Below are 19,572 nucleotides of genomic sequence, written 5' to 3'. Positions count from 1 at the left end.
TTCTAGTGTACAATAATAAACAATGTCTTTAGTTATACAAAATGATAAGGTTAATAAACAGATAATAATGAAACTATATGGTTGTTGCACTATCTCAGTTTTTTTTTTACAAATAGAAAATACCATTCAGGTATTAAACTCGGTGGTTTACAGTTAGATCTCGTATGTTCACTGCATAGGATGCCTATTGCATGATAACAAACTTTCTTCCTTTAATTAAAATAGTTCTTTTTTCATGTCATTTTTAAATGACACCTTATTATCCGAATATTCATCACGAAAGTGTCATTAGAAAAATGCTTAAACAAGGAAACATTCATTTTGTATACATTAGAAAAGTAGTTAATGTATCTATACTTGATTATTTGGATTAAATCTAACAGTTTATTTCAAAGTCTAATTATAGTACAGTGAATATAACAGAAATTTGCTTCATTTCAAATCTAACTGAAAAAAGCTACTAAAAACTCTATAAAGTAACTTAGTTTAGACGTTTTGATTAGAAGTTAGGTCGAAATTATAATTTATAAGCGAACCAATCAAATATAAGATAATAGGTCTTGGATTTTGGAGCGAAATTCACTCATCCATTTGGTTAAGTAGAGTTTTGGCATTATAGCTCATGTCAGTGCGTAATGAAAACTCTAAATCTAATTCTTAACCTTAACCATCAACTGTAAATCATAATTTTGATTCCCCACACTGGTTTATAACCCTCATTTAGCTATAGTAAGTAGATAGATACTCTCAAGGTCACTTTGGCTTCGCTCGAAGGTCGTCAATAAATTATAGTCTCAACGAAGTTAGTTTTTATCACGGTTTAATCTAAGCTGGAGAAAAGATTGAATAATCTCTGGGCGCTGGACGGGTGCCCCTTTTTGTACCAATAGACCTTAGTGATTCATACGAATGACTCAAGTGATTAAACCAAAGATCTTGGAATTTAAAGTGGATCACGTTGTCTTCAAGTAGATGAGTCAGAACCCGATGGTTGACTTTTTCACCTTCAACCAACCAACGGTATTGTAGGCTAGCCATCTAATACCATTTATGGTATTTGTTCAAATTCCAATATGATCGAGTTTTATCTGTCACAGCTTCTTAGAAAAATATCCTAAACTTACCTCAAAAAATACCTAGCTAACGGAACATTACTTTTAAGGTAGGAGTTAGTAGTGATGGTTTAATTTTCAATTATTTCTTGTCAGTGGCTAATTGTGATGATGTCATGAAACTAAGGATTTTATAAACTTTTGTTTGATACGAATAAATCTATAGTTACTTAAAGATAAATACGTTAACATACACAATGATTTATAATCTGAAAGACTCAGTAAAATGGAAATATCAGTGTGGACTTCAGAATTATTCTCGAAGAGAAATTTAAACAAAAATATTCCATGAGAATACTTTTGGCTTATTATTGTTTAATAGTATTCGAAAGTAGAAACCATAGTCATCAGTCATAGTTGTCATCTAGCTAGATCCAATTGATGAAGCACAAATAGATCATTTTGTTCAGTCAAACGAGAATTCAATAGCAGTATAAGCTGATTAGTTTAGTTCATAATGTTGAATCAGTTTTCACCTGTTTCAAAGGTGAGTAATAAGTAATACTCACATTTTGAACTTCTAATACTGAGAATGGACGCTCGTAATTTTACAGCAATCGGCGCTAACTGTTTATCAGGAAATAACTGTATCATATAAAAAAAACAAGATTAATGTATGCTGAAAAGAAATTGAAGTCGCTTGATGGATTTAATTGTCAACTCACTTGTCCTTTAGAAGAGACCAAAGTTCACCACCCAGACATACTTCAAGCAGTAAATAGACATATTTATTATCTCTGAATGTTTTGCATAGTCTGAAAAAGAAGCGACAACAAAATAGAGAGGAAAAAGTAGAAGCCTAAATGAACAGTATTGTTTTCTTAAGCTGAGAAATCTTTTATGATAAACTAGTCAAATCAGTGAGTTGAAAGATGAGAGCCAAACGCCTTTATCATCAAGTTTTTCTTGACTTGAACTTTAAATATAAATAAAAATTATTATGAACATTTTGTTACTCTGGTCATACTATGTATAAGAAAGCAACTTCACTTATTGCGTAACTGAACCATTACTTATTCATTAAGACATACTCAAAACTTAATTTTAATCCCTGTTACACCGGTTAATTATCTAATCACTCTATTATTATTGCTGTCAATATTATTATTTGTAACTACATTGCCGTCACTTCATATAGATTCTTGACAAATAAAAGTGATTTAGTCTGAAGTAATTTGGTTTAATTACATACTCTCTATCATTTTTCTAAGGTTTTCTATCTCGTCTCGAATTTTCATGACAGATTCATTAATGAAAGTATGTTAAACCTTTTTTCAAGTCATGTAATTCATTGTCGGTATCCTTGAACGACAGTGGTTGTTAATTAGTCGTACAGTATTTTTCATTACCGTACCGATTCACACAGAAACAAAAAATGTCTCTCCCTTCCTATCAATTGCAGTTGCTATTTCAGCGACAACAGCAGCGCTTTAAAAAGAATCAGTTGAATTTATAGACAATTTACGCACACGACTGCCGAATCATCCATGCTTTGGAGATGTGACGGGAGATAATAAACTAATTTCTAAATTACGTACAGATCTGGAAAATGATTGCATAATGAGTGCATGTGCTAGTGTAGGCCTCCATGAATCCTCGACAAGCAGTAATGTAAACGAAACAGTAGCAATCATACATGATCCGCCCATTGGTCCTAGAATGTCCATTTCACAAACATGTCCTGCAGTGGGTTCAAATTCCATTATTTCCGAAACATAATGTACAAACACTGACTTTTGCAGCTCATATAAGGATGATGTCAGATTAAATGCTCATGAAATTGTTGCAGTACCCGCCCACGAAAAAAACAGAAAATAAAACAAGCAACATAATACAGTTGCACCAAATGAAGCTCATCATGCAGCGACAAAAGTTCCTGATAAATCTACTTATCGGGATTCTCTAGTTGTTTTATCAGATATGAGTTAACTTAATGACTCACAAGTTTTTGATCAAATTTCTTACAAAAATGAAAAAAGAGATGTCGGATGTATTAAATGATGATCAAGAACGCAATGAAATTTTGATAGATGCTGATTATCCTAGTGATTCTTTAAATACTAATGAGATTTTCAATAGATTTGATGAAAATTTTTCAGAAGAATCAAACCCATATCAAGTGTCGTTGATCCTTATCATCTAGTCATTTCTAGTCGACTCTCTATTCAATACTGGAAATATGTTTTAAATAGAGTCACATTGACTGTAACTTGGGGATATGATGACCCAACATTATTTCGTGGGGGAGGAAGAAATATAAAATCAGGATCCAAACTTCGATTCTTCAAAAATAGAAGGGAAGGTGATATGATGGGAAGAAAAGTCGAAATTCGATTGATTTACTCATTATGATTTTTACTTCAGCATTGCTTCCATTTTGATTTAATATGATACTTATTCAGTATAGTGTTTGTTTTGTTTTCCCGTATGATATTTTATTCTGCATAATATACGATATTCTTGTATTTAATCGACAAGACATATCGGTGGCGACGGAGTTAAAAAAAGAACCAAGGTCAGCTAGTAATTGGACGAAAATCAGTGTAATTATTTCTGACAATCCGTATAGAGATTTATCATCATCGTCGTTGTGTTTTGGGGGTCGATAAACCAGTAACCCCATTAATTGTATACTTTCAATGAGAAGTTAGAGATTAGAATATGCATTCAGTTTTTTTCCCTAAATTTTATTGTTTTCACTTTAAAGGGAACAGTACAAACTCTTACAGCTTTTAACATTAATACCAATAATTTTGCTTAGATGAATGACAGAAATTCATTTAGGTTGAATATTGATTTTAAGTCAAAAATTAAAACTTTTTTTAATATTTAATGTTTCTTAACTATTTTCATATAAGCAACCCTCTTGTTTCAGTACTATGGAGATAAATATGTTTTTAGGAATGAAACACAAAACGAATATAAGCAAAGATGGATAGCGGCTAGCAGTGGAATCTAGGACGCGAGTTTCGTCCCATTTGGGACTCGTCAGTTGAATGTACTTACATCTCAGAGTTGATGTTTACTCTGGGACTCGAACTCAGTACCATTCGCTTCAAACGCCATCGCGTTATCCATTCAGCTACTGAGTCCTGATAGCCACTTGTTTTCGCTCCCTGGATTCCACTGATAACCACCACCCATCTCTGTTTATAAAGCTTGTGAATTAAGGTAGTATTGAGGCAATACGGACAGTATGCACATATGCCAATAACAGACTGAACAATTGCAGTCTTAAACTTCAATGGGAAGATTCAAGCAAAACAATACTAAGTGAACAAGATGAATATATTTACAAACAATCGATCAATATAAACGTATAGGATTAGTATCAAGAAGGTATAAAACTATGTCCAATTAGATTGATATTAAAGATATAAAGGTTACACAAAATAAAAAAAGTCAACAATTTTACTATTTAATTGTAAGAGATCCCTTATTAATAATCACCATGTGAAAAGATGCTTCACGGCTTAAAAATCAATTTATTTGTACTAATTTTATTTGAGAATGAATTATCAATTATTGTTTTACGATTCACACAAAAGAATACAAAGGTATTTCATTGATAAATTATGTAAATAATGATATGTTTATGACGGATGTTGCCATTTTAGTGTTTAACTTAAATTAAAAAAAGGAAATGAATATGCTTGAAGTTTAAATCTCAAGTTTATTTGACCATGAAGATGTTCATTAACTAGACTTGGTATTACGAAAATTGATGCTTACATGATTAAACAACATACTTAAAACTCCAAGAGATCAATGTAAATAGTGTTAGCTTTTGTTGTTAGGCGGCTAAAATATCACATGGATCAATGTTTACAGATTGATGAGCTATTGCTTAACAGTAACATCTTGAAATTAAAAAAATAGCAGTCACATTCGTCACTACCAAAAATGTGACCTTAAATGACCATAAGGCTACTCAGCTAGTTAATGTAATGTTTGCTACCTAAACGTAATTAACCTTTTTGTGCAGTTGTGACCATAAATATCGTGTGCACTACTTGTACGGACAGATTTAAGTAGTATGTATTGAGAACCGAAAGTAGAATTCTTACGAACAGAAGAGAAAAGTGAAGAGAAGGAAAAGTAAAACAGAAAGCAATTAAAATAACAACAGGGATGAAAGGAAAAACTCAAGGAAGATAGGCATATAGTGTATTGAATGTATTGTTTTCATATTTTACATGCTCAGTGTGTGATTTGAAACATCATCTGTGATCAAGTAATCATTCACAAAGTACCACTCAAAATGATTTGAAATCCTCACTTATAATCGCAATTTAAACATTAAAATAAGTAATAATCAACGAGACATGGCTGAGAACAGCATCAATGTTCCAGTCATATTTATGAATTGTATGTTTTATTTTTAGGTTTGATCAATGCCTTTCGTTGTATTGTTGAAGGTGATCAGCATTCAGTAGATAAGATCTACTTGATAAACATATTTATGGAATCTTGAAGAATCATATAATGTTTTAAAGCACTGGAATGTGAATATTTTGGCAGTCTATACTCTTTTTACTTATATTTGGAAATCAGCAATTGACAACAATCGAAAAAATAATAATTTCTCATTTGACAGACAACCATATAGATTTATGTTGAATTGTTTAGGTGTAAGAATCAGCTAATAAAGTACTAAGTATAAATCATACTTCAAGAAATTGATAATTTAAAGCAAAACTAATATATTTTTAAACAAAGTTTTAAACGCTCTTTTGATATCGATCGTTGTAGAACTGTCGAAGTGATCTTATTCCTCTCGTTATACATGGTAACTCAAGTAAGAATGATAAAATTCACTGAGAAATAATGTCTGTCATAAATAAACTGGTACATAAAATGATAGTCTTTACAGATGCAGTAGTATTTCATCGATTTATTGTCACACATAATTGGATGAACGAAACAAAAAGCCTTTGTTTGAAATTATTTTAAATTCCCTGAAACAAGCTTTAGCCTTCTTCTTCTTCTTCAATAGTAGACTTTATGTCAGACTATGCCCGAACTGTAATTTTTCAAACTTTTGCAAAGAATTTCACAAATATTACGTAAAACGACAACAATGTTAATGACAATTAACAGAAGGCTTTGGTTTAAAATTGATTTGTTGTTAGTACGTTTTAACAAGATCTATTCGCAATTATGAGGAAACCGTAAACCCCTCTTTTGACTGGAACCAAATATTCCAGTCGGACATGTTATTTCTACAGTAATCGAAATATCTACACTTAATAGTACCCTATTTCATGATGTCTGGTCATCTGTATCGATAGATTTTGAAAAGATGATAGAAAATCGTAAGACCTTTATTCAAACACCATACGATGGAAATACTAACTAGACATTACAGTTTACTGAGGATTTTAACACAAATATGAAAAGTTTCGAGTATCAGGCAAACAAAAAATGTATTCTGTATTAATAAATATCAAATTTTAAAGTGGCAAACACATTTTACTATAGAAACACTCACCTTACAATAAAATCACAATCTGTATGTAACATGATATTACGCTCATTTATTACATGTTCCTCTTGTTTTGTTTCAATAATATGCTGTTTTCTCATCTTTTTTAAAGCATATGTTTTTGTCTTATCACTTCCTATACTTACCTGTAGATTATGCAGAAAATATAAATCAACGAGATTAACAGATGAAAAAAAAGTATGAACAAAAGTTATTTCGAACTTTCGTCTAAATTTGATTGAATAGTTTCACAGTATTTGGGCGCCGATTTGATATGAGACATTAAAGAGGAAAAACGTATTTGTAAAATCTTAGCGAAAGAATTTGAAGTAAATCGAACGTTTCGCCTGGCAATCTGATCCAAGCTTTTTCGTTTATAATAAATCGTGATAAATCGATTTAGGATTAAAGAGAGATTTATTCATCTGAAATCGTTTAAAGGTGTCCATAAAACTAATTTTGTTTACTGTTCAGCCTGTAAACTTTCTAACACAAAGTAATCTTAAACTACTCATATGATCATTTTAGATGAGTGCAAGTATCGTAGTTTTTGACACTTCAGTACATTGTATGGATGTTTCCAAAGGTGAACAGTTTGTTTACATGATAATAAACAAAATAATTTTCTTGTTCACTAAAGGTTTATCACTGAATACTTGTGTTCTGTCTTTTTCATACAGTGTTGCAAACTGTCATCTTCATACTAAATACTATGCAGTAACTTAACTAATGGCTGTATTGTACCTTAAGATTTGGACAAAATTTGTTCGTATTCTGAGAATGATGATTTTATGGATCTCAGCTATACATCAGGCTGGACACAACCCAAATATCTCAGTGGTAACATGTCTGATTATGATATTGACTGAAATAGGTACAGACCACAAAGCAATTATTAGTTTCCCCATGATTGTAAATACATCTTGCTGAAACGTATCAACTATAAGGCAATTTCGGACTTGAACTTTGTGCTAATTATGTTCAACCGCTTATGAGTTATTTAAATCAAAACAAATTTCTATTAAATTAGAAAGAAATCACATGCAACTGGAAAATATGTGAAATAAAACGTCAAATAAAAAAGTGGTCTATTAAGTTTGCATAAATCCTCTAAATACATTTCATATTACTTACGAGCTCAACACGACCAAAACCTCCAGAACCCAAAGTAGACATAATTTTTAGATCTTGAAATTGTAAGTTTTGAAATTCTGGCTTATATTCTTCAATTCTGAAAGAAGTGTTAAAACAACACAATAGACAGTGCCTTCATTCACTCTGAATAATAATAATAATAATAATAATAATAACAATTAACCGGAATTTATGATTATTTAAATCTTTAGATTCATCAACACAAACTGGGAGTTCAGGGTTGATGGCAGTATTATGTTGGCGATTATGGATATAGATTTTATGATAATTGACATTGGTTGGGAAAGTATTGACGTTGTTCAGGGAGAACTGGCAATCGAATATAATTGGTAGATTTTTGCACGAACTAAGAACTAGATTAGATAGTATAGGTCAGTATACAGAGACTAATTCGTGTAGATTGTGAACGATTGAGAGTTAAGAGTTAAAAGTGGATTGTATTAATTGATTTGCTTCGAAATTTACCATTTTTTCTTAATTATCACATTTAAGAATGCCAATGGTATCTAATTGTAATACGAAGAAAACCGATCTTATCGACTGTTTGTTATCTTATTGAAATTATCTTAAATTGTTTAGTTTAACTATTTGATAATGATGAGATTGTGTTTTATTTGGATTTAGATATTAACATAAAGTTCACTACTCTACTTAATATAAACCGAATGATCTCTATTAGTTTGTTATGTTCAAGTAATATGTGCGCAAATACTCAACGACCTTCTGAAAAACTACTGAATGATACTGAAATATTCCAGTCTTGTAGCTTGAATATGAATATTTTATAAGGTTCACTTATTGTTCAACAGCAGTTATAGTAGATTAAATATTACAATACAGGGATATAATTTATTTGATATATGAGAGTAAAGTTTTGAGTTGGTTGGTGAATTTAACAGTATATATATTCAGAAAACTGTTTCACCAGTACGTTATATACATATATTTATTACTAATATCAAAACGAACTGCCAAAACTACTGGAAAATTTTTGTTTTAAATGAACTGGTTATGATGTTGCCTGATGGCAACCTAATCACTGTCCTCAATTTGTGGACAAGTCTTGATAACTGTTCCGCCTCTTACATATATCTTGAGCTTGTTACCAGTGTATACGGCATGAATAATTAAGGACGATTCCTTGATTTGATTTGTACATCTGGTATATCGTGGTTACTTCACAACTTGAGAGTTTTTTTACAAACATATCTGAAGGATAGGAAGAAGAGAGGAATTACGTGAGTTGGATTACTAAACATTCAGCCACTGAGTTGTAGGTCTGGATCCATATCCGCTTATTTCCACTTAACTTACAGGATTTCATAATTGCCTTTCTTCTAATGAAGTCTGGCTTAAGGTAAAGTGCACGAAGATGAACTTGGTTACTAAGTTGAAGTGGATTGTACAAGAATTTATAACCATATGTAAAAGCCACTAGACAGAGTAAAATAAATTGACATGTATGAAGAGAGTTGTATTTAATGAAATTAATAACTGAACGAAGGAAAACATTTTAAAGTGCCTGTCACCTATATTTAGTTATGAATATTATAGCAATCAAATTGTTTTCGTCCTTAAAACGTAAGAGGATGATGTAGACTAGTCTATATTGCAGATAATTTTCTTAACCAACTGATATCAGTTAGAGAATTATTGGAAAGCACTGAGGACTAAACAGATACTTCATCTTAGTGTGGAAATGTTCGACAGCTCGTAGACATGATCCAATATGTAATAGGGCTCAGAATATTAAATCTCTTAGCCAGCTCGCTACATTTGTACCAGTAACTTTATTCAAGTCACGATATTGAGCGACTAAAATTCGATTGGATCTGTGGGAGACTGTTCTCTACCTGTTTCGTTCAAACTCCAACTAGTCATGACTTGTCATTAGAACTTGGAAGTATTCTGAAACCCAAACACCTGTGAGAATTCTTGGGTTGTCCTTAACTTAGAAGAAGTATCAGTTCTGTGCTTTAGATTATGTCAACCCATAAATAAAATCTATCTATAAATTAAAATTTAATTTAGAGCCTGACCGTTTTCTTCAATTCTGACTGTAAATCAGGAAAAATAAAAGAAGTATTCGTCGTAACCATTATTGTGAACAACACAAAACGTTTAATTAATGAATAATAATAGATGCAATGAACTTAAAATTATTCTAAATCACTGTACGTATTTTGTAAATAAATTCGCAATAAGGAACTATGTATATTGATAAGCAAAAATGCACATATGCCAATAAGAGTTTGATCAATTGCAGTGCTAAACACCAATAGGGCGGTCTGCTTGAGCATCTGGGCTACCTGTTCCTGTCATCTAAATATTTCAACAAGTTATCTATTTTTGTTTGTTTTAATATATCATTATGTATATTAATCGCATAACCCATCCTAGTGCATTTCTGAAAAGTTTACAACCTTTCGTTGTCAAAGTTACTAAAAGCTCAGTAAGAGATAATGTGGTCGCTGGCAATATGCAGAGAAAAGAATATACATTATTCAGATGTTTATTTACTGGACTTCTAACATCTAACTGGCTATCACTCAATATTTATCGTCAGGATCGACCAAGAAGAAAGAAACGGAAACTTGTTGAAATACTTTGTGCTGAGAATTCTATATTGTACCGAAAATATAATATTGAATAAAGCTTATAATAATAATAATAATAAGATTCAAGTAAACAATACCAAGTGAATTTATGTATGTTGATGTTATATATTACAAATATATTGTTGTATGTGGTAAAATAACTACCGCTCTGAGATCATTAACCAGTATTACAAGTATAACACATATGTGTTGCTTCAACATCTTTCTACAATATCATCTCTTTAATTAAGTTGCTGAGAAACTGTCAAAAGTCAATTCATTTATTATCCTGTGAACTTTATGATTAAAACTTTGTTTAAAATTTCATAAGCTATGAGAAAACGTACGTAGTTTCTTGCGGTTTTTCTTGTGAATATCGCCTTTTTAATGCAGCCAAATCAGCAATCAAAAGGCTATATGACCTAAGAATAAAAAGGAATTGATAAACAATTAATTTTATTGACTTTGAGAAAAATACTATTCAGTAAAATGGAAAGTAGTCAAATATTTCACTATCAAAATGCATTTCTTCACGAAGCGTTAACCACAGTCGGCTGAAGAAAATGATTTTAGTTGCTATTTTAGAATTTTCAGTCTACAATAACTCAAGCTCAGCACCTTGGGAGATGTGAATCTGTAACTGACGTCTAAGAGCAACATATTATATATTCTTCAGTGTTTATTAAGTTTCTCTACCATTCAGTGCTGAGAGTGGGCCAGAGGGGCAACCAGAAGAATGAGTCTCGCTCGTGAGTTATTTGTTTTCACTAAACCATTTCTCCAAACTTCATAGTAGTTGTATTGTATAAAACAAATGAGCTAGTCAAACTGAGTTAATGTAAACAATTTAAGTTAACTTTCTGATTCAACGACAGAGATCATGAGATGTTAAATCATTTTCATAATAAATAAACCGCAATTTTTTGTGAACATCAAAAAGATGACTGTACCTAGTTTTTTTCAATTCACCTACTCTGCTGAAATCGATGTTGGCTGGTTGTGAATAGTACTTAGTGATTACTATTTCAAAGAAAAGAGCGTAATTTATAAGCATTTTGGAATAGCTTTTCTTATTAGAAATTAATCTTTGACACAACCGATGAATTACAAAGAGTGCTGTTAAAAATAAAAGGTTTCAAAGAATTTTGAGTTGTCTAAAACCAAATAGCACTATATATGTGTTTCTCGTCATTTCTTCCTGACCATTCAGAATCGTGCGACTATGATTCTACACAAGACTGGACCTAAGACCCTCAAATTTTGTGTTGAGTACGACAACGGTATACTGAACCATTTAAAAAATTGTTTATTCTAATAATTCTATATTTTTCATAGTATTCAAAATCTCATCTATTTGTTCACTTGCCGAATAGAGAAATTAGTCACCCTGAGAAATTTATCTTAACAGACAAACCACTGATTTGTTATTCAATATAATGGATATTAATCTAAACATAGAGTTTGAACAAATTTTATCTTGAAAATTTAATGTATGAGACTTACTCTAAATCCAAAGCTAAACATGTTACCCCTTCATCTCCAGTTGCAATAATATTGGCCGTTCGTAAGTTGTCACTAAATTAAAGAATAAAAATGGAAGTAATCATTTTATGGATTAAGTTAAATGCTAATTAATGAACACTAGGAGTATTTCATATTGAAGTATTGTGTGGTTTTCAGTTGGAATATTGTATGAGAGACCAACTTCTGTTCGAAATGTTGTGCAGGAAAACAATGAATGGTTCACATTTAAGCCGTGTAGCTCAGAGAATGTAACGGAACCTATATTCATATCAACAAAACTTACATACAATGATCTAGAGTTATCATGTTAAAGAATTCGTTTTACTCAGTGCTTTTTGTGCTACAAACCAATGGTAGCTATGTATACAGTAACGGTAATATTCAATTTATCAAATTAGTAATAGTTAGCAACCGATTCATTGTGAGAGAAAAAAAGTTAGTCACTGCCTTCATGAACATGAAATTACCCAGTTAATGCTTTTTCACCAAACCAATCTCCTCTACCTAGTGTACGTACAAACTGAGGCTCTTTTGTACGATCAATTACTCCATTCTCTGTTGTTGGATAAATGGTCACCTTCACATGACCATCAGCAATTATGTAGAAATTGTCACCTCTTGCACCTTGACGTATTATATATTCATTTGGACGATAAGTAACTTCATTCAGTTGATCTGCTAATTTGGATATTGTACTATCTGGTAAATTACTAAATGTTGGTACACTAAAACAAAAGAAAAAGTTAAGAAATGAAGGTCAATTTAATGAAATTGATTTCGTAGTGGAAAACTGGAACTTAAATAGTTTATAAGTAATACGACCTATTCCAAAAGTGGGAGAATAATTTACTATTAAAATGTATTCACATTAAAAATATCAAGTATCTTATATCAAAGAAAACTCAAAAGTACATTTATAACTAAAGAAAAAGCATTTGTTTCCGCATTATAACAACATTGAATAAATTTAGTATTATTTCCATAGTTATAGCAAAGAATGTAATTCGTGCTAGAAATTTTATCGATAAACTTCAAATATAAAAATCATGAACTATTTCGAAACTGAATGAATGAAAATGTAATAAAAAATAAAACCAAAATTCTACATAGATACATTACACTTTTCTCATTTGAAATATATGGTTTTCGAAAGACATATATTCGGGCTACTAACGGTCCCAAGTCCAGGTAAAAGGAGGAGGGTTGGACATGAAGTAGGCAACCCCATCCTGTAGAAAATAACCTTGCTAAAATGCGCTAACAAGAATAAACATACTAATCCATGTAAACTTTGACCTGGAGGTTGAAGGAAAAATTATGATACCTCATGATGTAAGCCGAGATTCTTCGAAAGTCATGAAGGGGTTGCCTCTTCTAACAACCAGAGAAACCGTTAATATAGGTAGATGGAATGTTCGGAAAATGTAGGAAACCGGGAGGACCAATCAAATAGTTGAGGAAATGAGGAGATACTACTTGGTGGTTCTTGGAACCAGTGAAACTCATTGAACCCAAGCTGGATAGAAAAAGTTAGATTCGAATGGATACTTATAAACTCTGGTTACGAATAGGACAATGCTCCGGAGAGACCGGTCATGGCAAAGGAGGAAAGCCAATCACAGAGATTCAAGAACGGAGGAACAGATGGGTAGAATACTTCGAGGAACTTTTGAATAGACCAACCCAACTGAACCCACTGGACATCGAAGCAACACCTACAGACCTCCATATTGATGTCACTCCACCAATAATCGAAGAAATCAGGATGACCATCAGAAAAATCAAAAGTGGGATGGCAACAGGACCTAACAATATTTCAGCTGATGTAATGAAGTCAGACAGAGAAGTAACTGCGAACATGCTTCACACTCTATTCAGGAGGATTTGCGAGGAAGAACAAGTGCCGATGGCCTGGAAAAAATGATACCTCATCAAGATACTTTAGTGGCCTTGGATCTGACTTCAGTAATATCGCATGAATGATTGTTATTGATAATATACATATCGTCAATCCTCGTAGAATATTATCGACTTAACTCGGTCGTACACAGACCGAATCGCGACACTACGGATCGTCGTTGAACAATCACTTGAATGAAACTCTTCATTATACATCAACTTCCTTGATTATGAGAAAGCATTTGACAATGTGGAGCCTTCTTCGACTCTATAATGTACCTGAGAAGATCGCCAATTTCATACGGAATTCATACGACGGATTACACTGCAAAGTCGTTCATGGAAGACATCTGACAGACGCATTCCATGTAAGGACCGGAATCAGACAAGGCTGTCTACTCTCATACTTTTTCTTTCTTTTAGTGGTTGACTGAATTATGAAAGCCTCGACATATGAGGGGAAGCACAGAATACAATTGACAGGCTGTATGTGGCTAGATGATTTCGACTTCGCAGATGACCTGGCCCTTCTATCCCATAACACGAGCAAATGCATGTAAAGACAGCTAGTGTAGCGGCAGTAGGCTTCAACATACACAAAGGAAAAACCATGATTCCCAAATACAACACAAAGAATAGTAACCCAATCACTCTTGGTGGAGAACCTCTGGAAAATGCGCAAACATTCGCGTATCTGAGTAACATCATCAATGAACGTGGAGATCTGATTCAGACGTAAAGGTGAGGATTGGCAAAGCAACGACAGCATTCCTGCAGTTGGAGAACATATGGAACTCAGAACAACTGTCAATCAACATCAAAGTCACAATCTTTAATACGAACGTCAAGACAGTCCTACTGTATGGATCTGAAACGTGGAGAACTACTACAACAATCATCAAAAAGATACAAGTATTTATAAACAGTTATCTATGCAAGATGCTCAATATCCGTTGACCAGATACGACCAGCAACAGCCTACTGTGGGAGAGAACGGACCAGCTTCCAACTGAAGCGGAAATAAGGAAAAGACGTTGGAGGTGGATAGGATATACGTTGCGGAAATCACCAAACTGCATCATGAGGCAAACGCTAGCTTGGGATCCTGAAGGGAAAAGTAAGACCGGAAGACCAAAGAACTCACTGCACCGGGAATCGGAAGCAGACATGAATAGAGTGAATAGCAAATGGAAAGAATGGGAAAGGATTTCCCAGGACTGAGTTGGATAGAGAGTGCTGTTCAACGGCCTATGCTCCTCCATGAGGGGTAACAGACGTAAGTATATTCGGAGATATACTCATCATATGTTAAAAATATCCCATAATACTTTGTTAAAAAAATTTCACTATATTATGGAAAGGATCAAGTGATCATACATCGAACACATTAAGTACCGTTTTGTTGTCAGTACTGTATGACTGTATCACATGTTGAGTAAATATACTTCTGTTTTAAGGATAACAGGGTGTGAGCTGGCAAAACGTACAATATAATTTGGTAAATTAATATATATACTTTTCATTAAATTGGCTGAAAATAGTCTTTAATGTTAATTCTAATCTTAGTTTTAGATGTAGTACATTGCTGATAAAAATGGAGCCTGCAACTCGACACAGAATGAAATTCGATTTCTCCAAACTGGAAAAGTTTGACCAGCCTTTTGAATACTGATGGGTTGTTCATACCATAGTATCGGCTTTTTATTATGAGTGCTGAAATTCATAATCATATAGTAATTTTCTCCTTTTTAAATACAACAGGATTAAGGTATATTCTTCTGGTTACCGTATAACCTGAGGATGAATTATCTAATCTCACATGACAGTTTCAAGATAAACATAACCTACTTATAAGTAGCTAATCAAAAAATCCAAAACATTTGTTGTAACATTGGTAGTTTCTACTGTATGCTCATCAACAGATAGAAAATCGGATAAGCATTATGTTCATATATTGACGAGAACAGTAAATTATGAAATCTTGGACTTTATATCTTATTAACAATATGCTGAGCACAACACAGTAATAAAACAAAAGTAATTTTGATTATCTACTAAAGAAGTTTATAACTGAGGATGATAATAGTATAAATTCAGACAAAAATCTTTGATCTTTCTGGAACATGACTTATGAATGTTCCATACAACACCTAGAATAATAAACCTTTATTTTGTATTTCAGAGTAGAAATCTTAAAAAACAAAACATTCTATAGACGATTTGAAGATGATCATGATAACTCTTTGAACTTAAACTGTTGTTACTAAACGTTTTGAGGGGAAACAAAGCTTTTCTTGCTCCCATAAAAAGGATCAAATTTTTTCATATAGATAATAGGTTCTAAACCATAATCAAAATATCTAACTTATTCTTTTGATAGTGTCTTCTATTAAATTAAGATAATGCAAGCCCTTGACTTAAACTACTAGTCCCGTATCAAATATAAAAAATTCATTTTGATTATTAAGAGATCATACTTATATTCCTATCTGACCATACAACTCTGAATCCCTAACATATGTTGAATTAGTTTCCATCTAAGCAGAGGAAGAAATCAGGGAGAAGCGCTGGAAGTGGATAGGACACACATTGAGGAAAGCATCCAACTGCATCACAAGACAAGCCCTCACATAGAATTCTCAAGGCCAAAAGAAAAGAGGAAGACCAAAGAACACATTAGACCGAGAAATGGAGACAGACATGAAAAGAATAAATAAAAATTGGATAGAACTAGAAAGGGAGGCTCAGGACAGAGTGGATTTGAGAATGCTGGTCTATGACGGCCTATGCTCCATTGGAAATAACAGGATTAAGTAAGTATAAGTAACATATGTTGAAACGCAGATTGTTCTCATAGACTAAGACAGTATATTTACTATCTGAGTGGTAGATCACATTTGAATACACCAGTAAATTAATTAATGACTATAAATCTACGTCATATTCCTTAAAATTAATTTATCATCATTCGCTAAGTAAATGAGTATGGATGTATGATGTCTTATATGATTGAATACTGTTTTCTTTCTTTTTAAAACAAACAGAATACTTCACAATTTAGGTCAATTAGTGAATAAATCATTGATGCACTTAAACATGTTTAATGATACTTTCAGTATTAAAGTGTTACTAACAAATTAGCAAAATAGAGTTAATATGGTTTTATTTGGATTAGTTGATTACAACTGGAACGACTTCTTAGTAAAAAACGTTTTGTAAAAGATTTGTCCTTAATAATTTAAATAAATAATTAATTTACGGAGAAAAAAATAAGACACACTTTTGAGATAATGAGGAAGATTTGTAGCTCAGGTGGATGATTTTGATAGAGTTTTGTTCTGTGAGTTGGATGGTTTGATCATGAGGCTTTTATCGTTCTTCTGAACGACATCATCAGCCCAAACTTCAGGTAGAAACGTTGTTTCAGTGTAATTGGATTGAATGTTCAAATATCAATAGCCGTTCTAGAATCACACATAAAACATTAAGTAGGCTTTCATTTTGAGCTTATAACCGATATAAAACCGCTTAGTCCAGAAAGCGTTGGACAAATGTTTCGTTCTAGTACAAGACTATTAAATACAACTCATTTCCTAATCTGTACAGAATCAGTTACCACAAAATTCCTGGCTTAATTCAACAATCGGGTCAGAATCTAATCTTACATTTGCTAACTATAGTCGAGTAACTTTAAGCTATCCTTTTAGGTAACTTAGTTAACCCTTCTTCAAGTTGTTTATAAGACATAGACACAAATGAAAATCTTATGCTAGTTTATTTACTTAATATGAGCTACGTTACTAATGGCCTTGTGTAAACACCAACAAATAGGCCTCTATGGAATTCAAACGTTGGTTAGTTATGTGAAAACCACCGTTTGTTAGTCTATAGATTTTTTATATTCCACATACCTCTCTTGATAAATATTTCTGCTTTCCAAAGTGTATTTTTCATAGTTTTAAGATCCCATTTTTACAGTGGTGTAATGAATGGTGTATATTACTGGTATTTCTATGAATAAAAATACTCGACACGTTTTACATTGTTTGACAAATGAAAGTCGGTTTTCTAAAGTAATCTGTCCACTGGTACTAATCATCAGTGTTAATGATTCTATTTGAATGTTGATCTATTTATACACCATACATGCTCATCTATAATTAATTTTCTAATGAAATCTCCTAAATCAACAGTCAAAGTTTATTGGAGTTGTCAATTTCTAATAGGACTAATGTTATTATTCCAATTTTTTATATATGCTTAATACAAAACAATTACATACTAATCACTAACCTTTTAAGGAATGTTATGTAATCATTGTGTTTTTGTAAATGATCTCTCATTAATATAGTTTGAAATGATGTTCTGTCAATTGCCCAAAGTGTTCCATTTGTTAAAGCTGGAAATAATAATAGACATTTTTTTAAATTGTAAGTTCTAGATAACTGATAGTTTAGAAGTATAATAGTGATTGTTTTCCTTTCAATTCTATGTAGTGTTTATTATCATTGAAATATAATATTTTACAGTTGTATTGTTCAATGTTTTATTTGATACTAAAAAATTATGTTTCCGAATAGCCGATCTCTTTATAAAACATTTTGGATAATAGTCAATTATTAGTAAATCATGAACTTGATAACGAAAGAAGTTCCTTATTTTTCAAGACAAAATAACAACGTATTATGAAATTTCAGAACTATAGGACATTCTAAATCCACTTGGCATGGTTTACTTGAATCTACCTAATGATGTTTAGGACTGCAATTGATCAGTCTCTGATTGACAAACACGTGGCTGTCAGTACTCAGTAGCTAAGTGAATAACGCAATGGTGTTTGAGGCGAACGGTACTGGGTTCGAGTCCCAGAGTGAACATCAATTGTGTGATGAAGGTACATCCAGCCGACGAGTCCCAAATAGGACCAAACGTGCGTCCTGGACTCCACTGCTAACCACTATCCATCTTTACTTATAAATCAGTCTTCCTGAGAAAAGCTATATCGATAGCTATAAATTGGTTATATTGCTTCAATATATAAATGATTTCTATGCATATCTGGCTATAATATCATTTTGATTGCATCATAGTATTCATGAAAGTATCTTATATTTTTTAAATACAAAGAATTATTCCGTAATTCTGCATAATCATACTGAAAAAATTATTCCTTAATATTATCATTAGTAATATTAATAAATATAAAATGGGTCTAGGTTATTGACTTTTCTAGGAAACAGTTCATTAGAATGAAACGAAAAATAAATAAATAAGTAACGGAGAAGTGATTAAATGAAACTATGCACTCGAAATGCTTTATTGCATGCATATATACTGAGGTTATGCTTTATACACAAAAATTGTGTGTTGCCACGGTATCTAAATTCTTCTATTTGAACTTATGATTAACAGTTTTTGGTAAGATCTGTTCTTCTAACAGTCAGAATATATACATATCTACTGGTTACTTTCCTCATAGTTCGCAATATTTATTGAGTAATATTCAAAGTGATAGGGTTTTGGTTTACCATGTTCATGTTCATTGAGACTAAATAAAGTGATGTATGGAAATTTTACAACAACCAATTAATACTACTTTTATTAAAAGTAAGATCAAAAAGAAGCTTTCATGGATATTTAAAATGTTGTTTTGTAAAAACGAAAAACAATTTGAATAGTAAATTTATAACTCTATATTACGTCTTTTCCTATTAAGAAATAATCAGTCGAAATAACATTGAAAACTTCAAACAAAGTTGGTAAATATAGGCAAAGATAGATAGCGGTTAGCAGTAGAATC

At 32.1% G+C, this 19,572-nt stretch overlaps 1 protein-coding gene across 2 annotated transcripts in view; it reads right to left on the bottom strand.

Annotated features, from left to right (window-relative positions):
- Positions 1-19,572, bottom strand: part of PRKG1_2 (cGMP-dependent protein kinase 1) — a 74,058-nt gene that overhangs the window by 23,867 nt on the left and 30,619 nt on the right. The window contains exons 5-11 of one of the 2 annotated variants that reach the window (XM_051217022.1): positions 18,066-18,171; positions 12,341-12,598; positions 11,853-11,924; positions 10,697-10,771; positions 7,732-7,828; positions 6,604-6,743; positions 1,778-1,867 (exon numbers count right to left, since the gene is read on the bottom strand). In XM_051217022.1, the coding sequence (XP_051065651.1) occupies positions 1,778-1,867; positions 6,604-6,743; positions 7,732-7,828; positions 10,697-10,771; positions 11,853-11,924; positions 12,341-12,598; positions 18,066-18,171 (838 nt within the window). Of the gene's footprint in view, positions 1-1,777; positions 1,868-6,603; positions 6,744-6,886; positions 7,829-10,696; positions 10,772-11,852; positions 11,925-12,340; positions 12,599-18,065; positions 18,172-19,572 lie in introns of those variants that run through there. The other variant, XM_051217021.1, reaches the window with a different exon arrangement.

Source organism: Schistosoma haematobium, chromosome 6, assembly GCF_000699445.3.
Source record: "Schistosoma haematobium chromosome 6, whole genome shotgun sequence".
Taxonomy (NCBI): Eukaryota; Metazoa; Platyhelminthes; class Trematoda; order Strigeidida; family Schistosomatidae; genus Schistosoma; species Schistosoma haematobium.
Note: the sequence above shows the minus strand (reverse complement) of the source record. Positions and strands in the feature narration are given on the sequence as shown.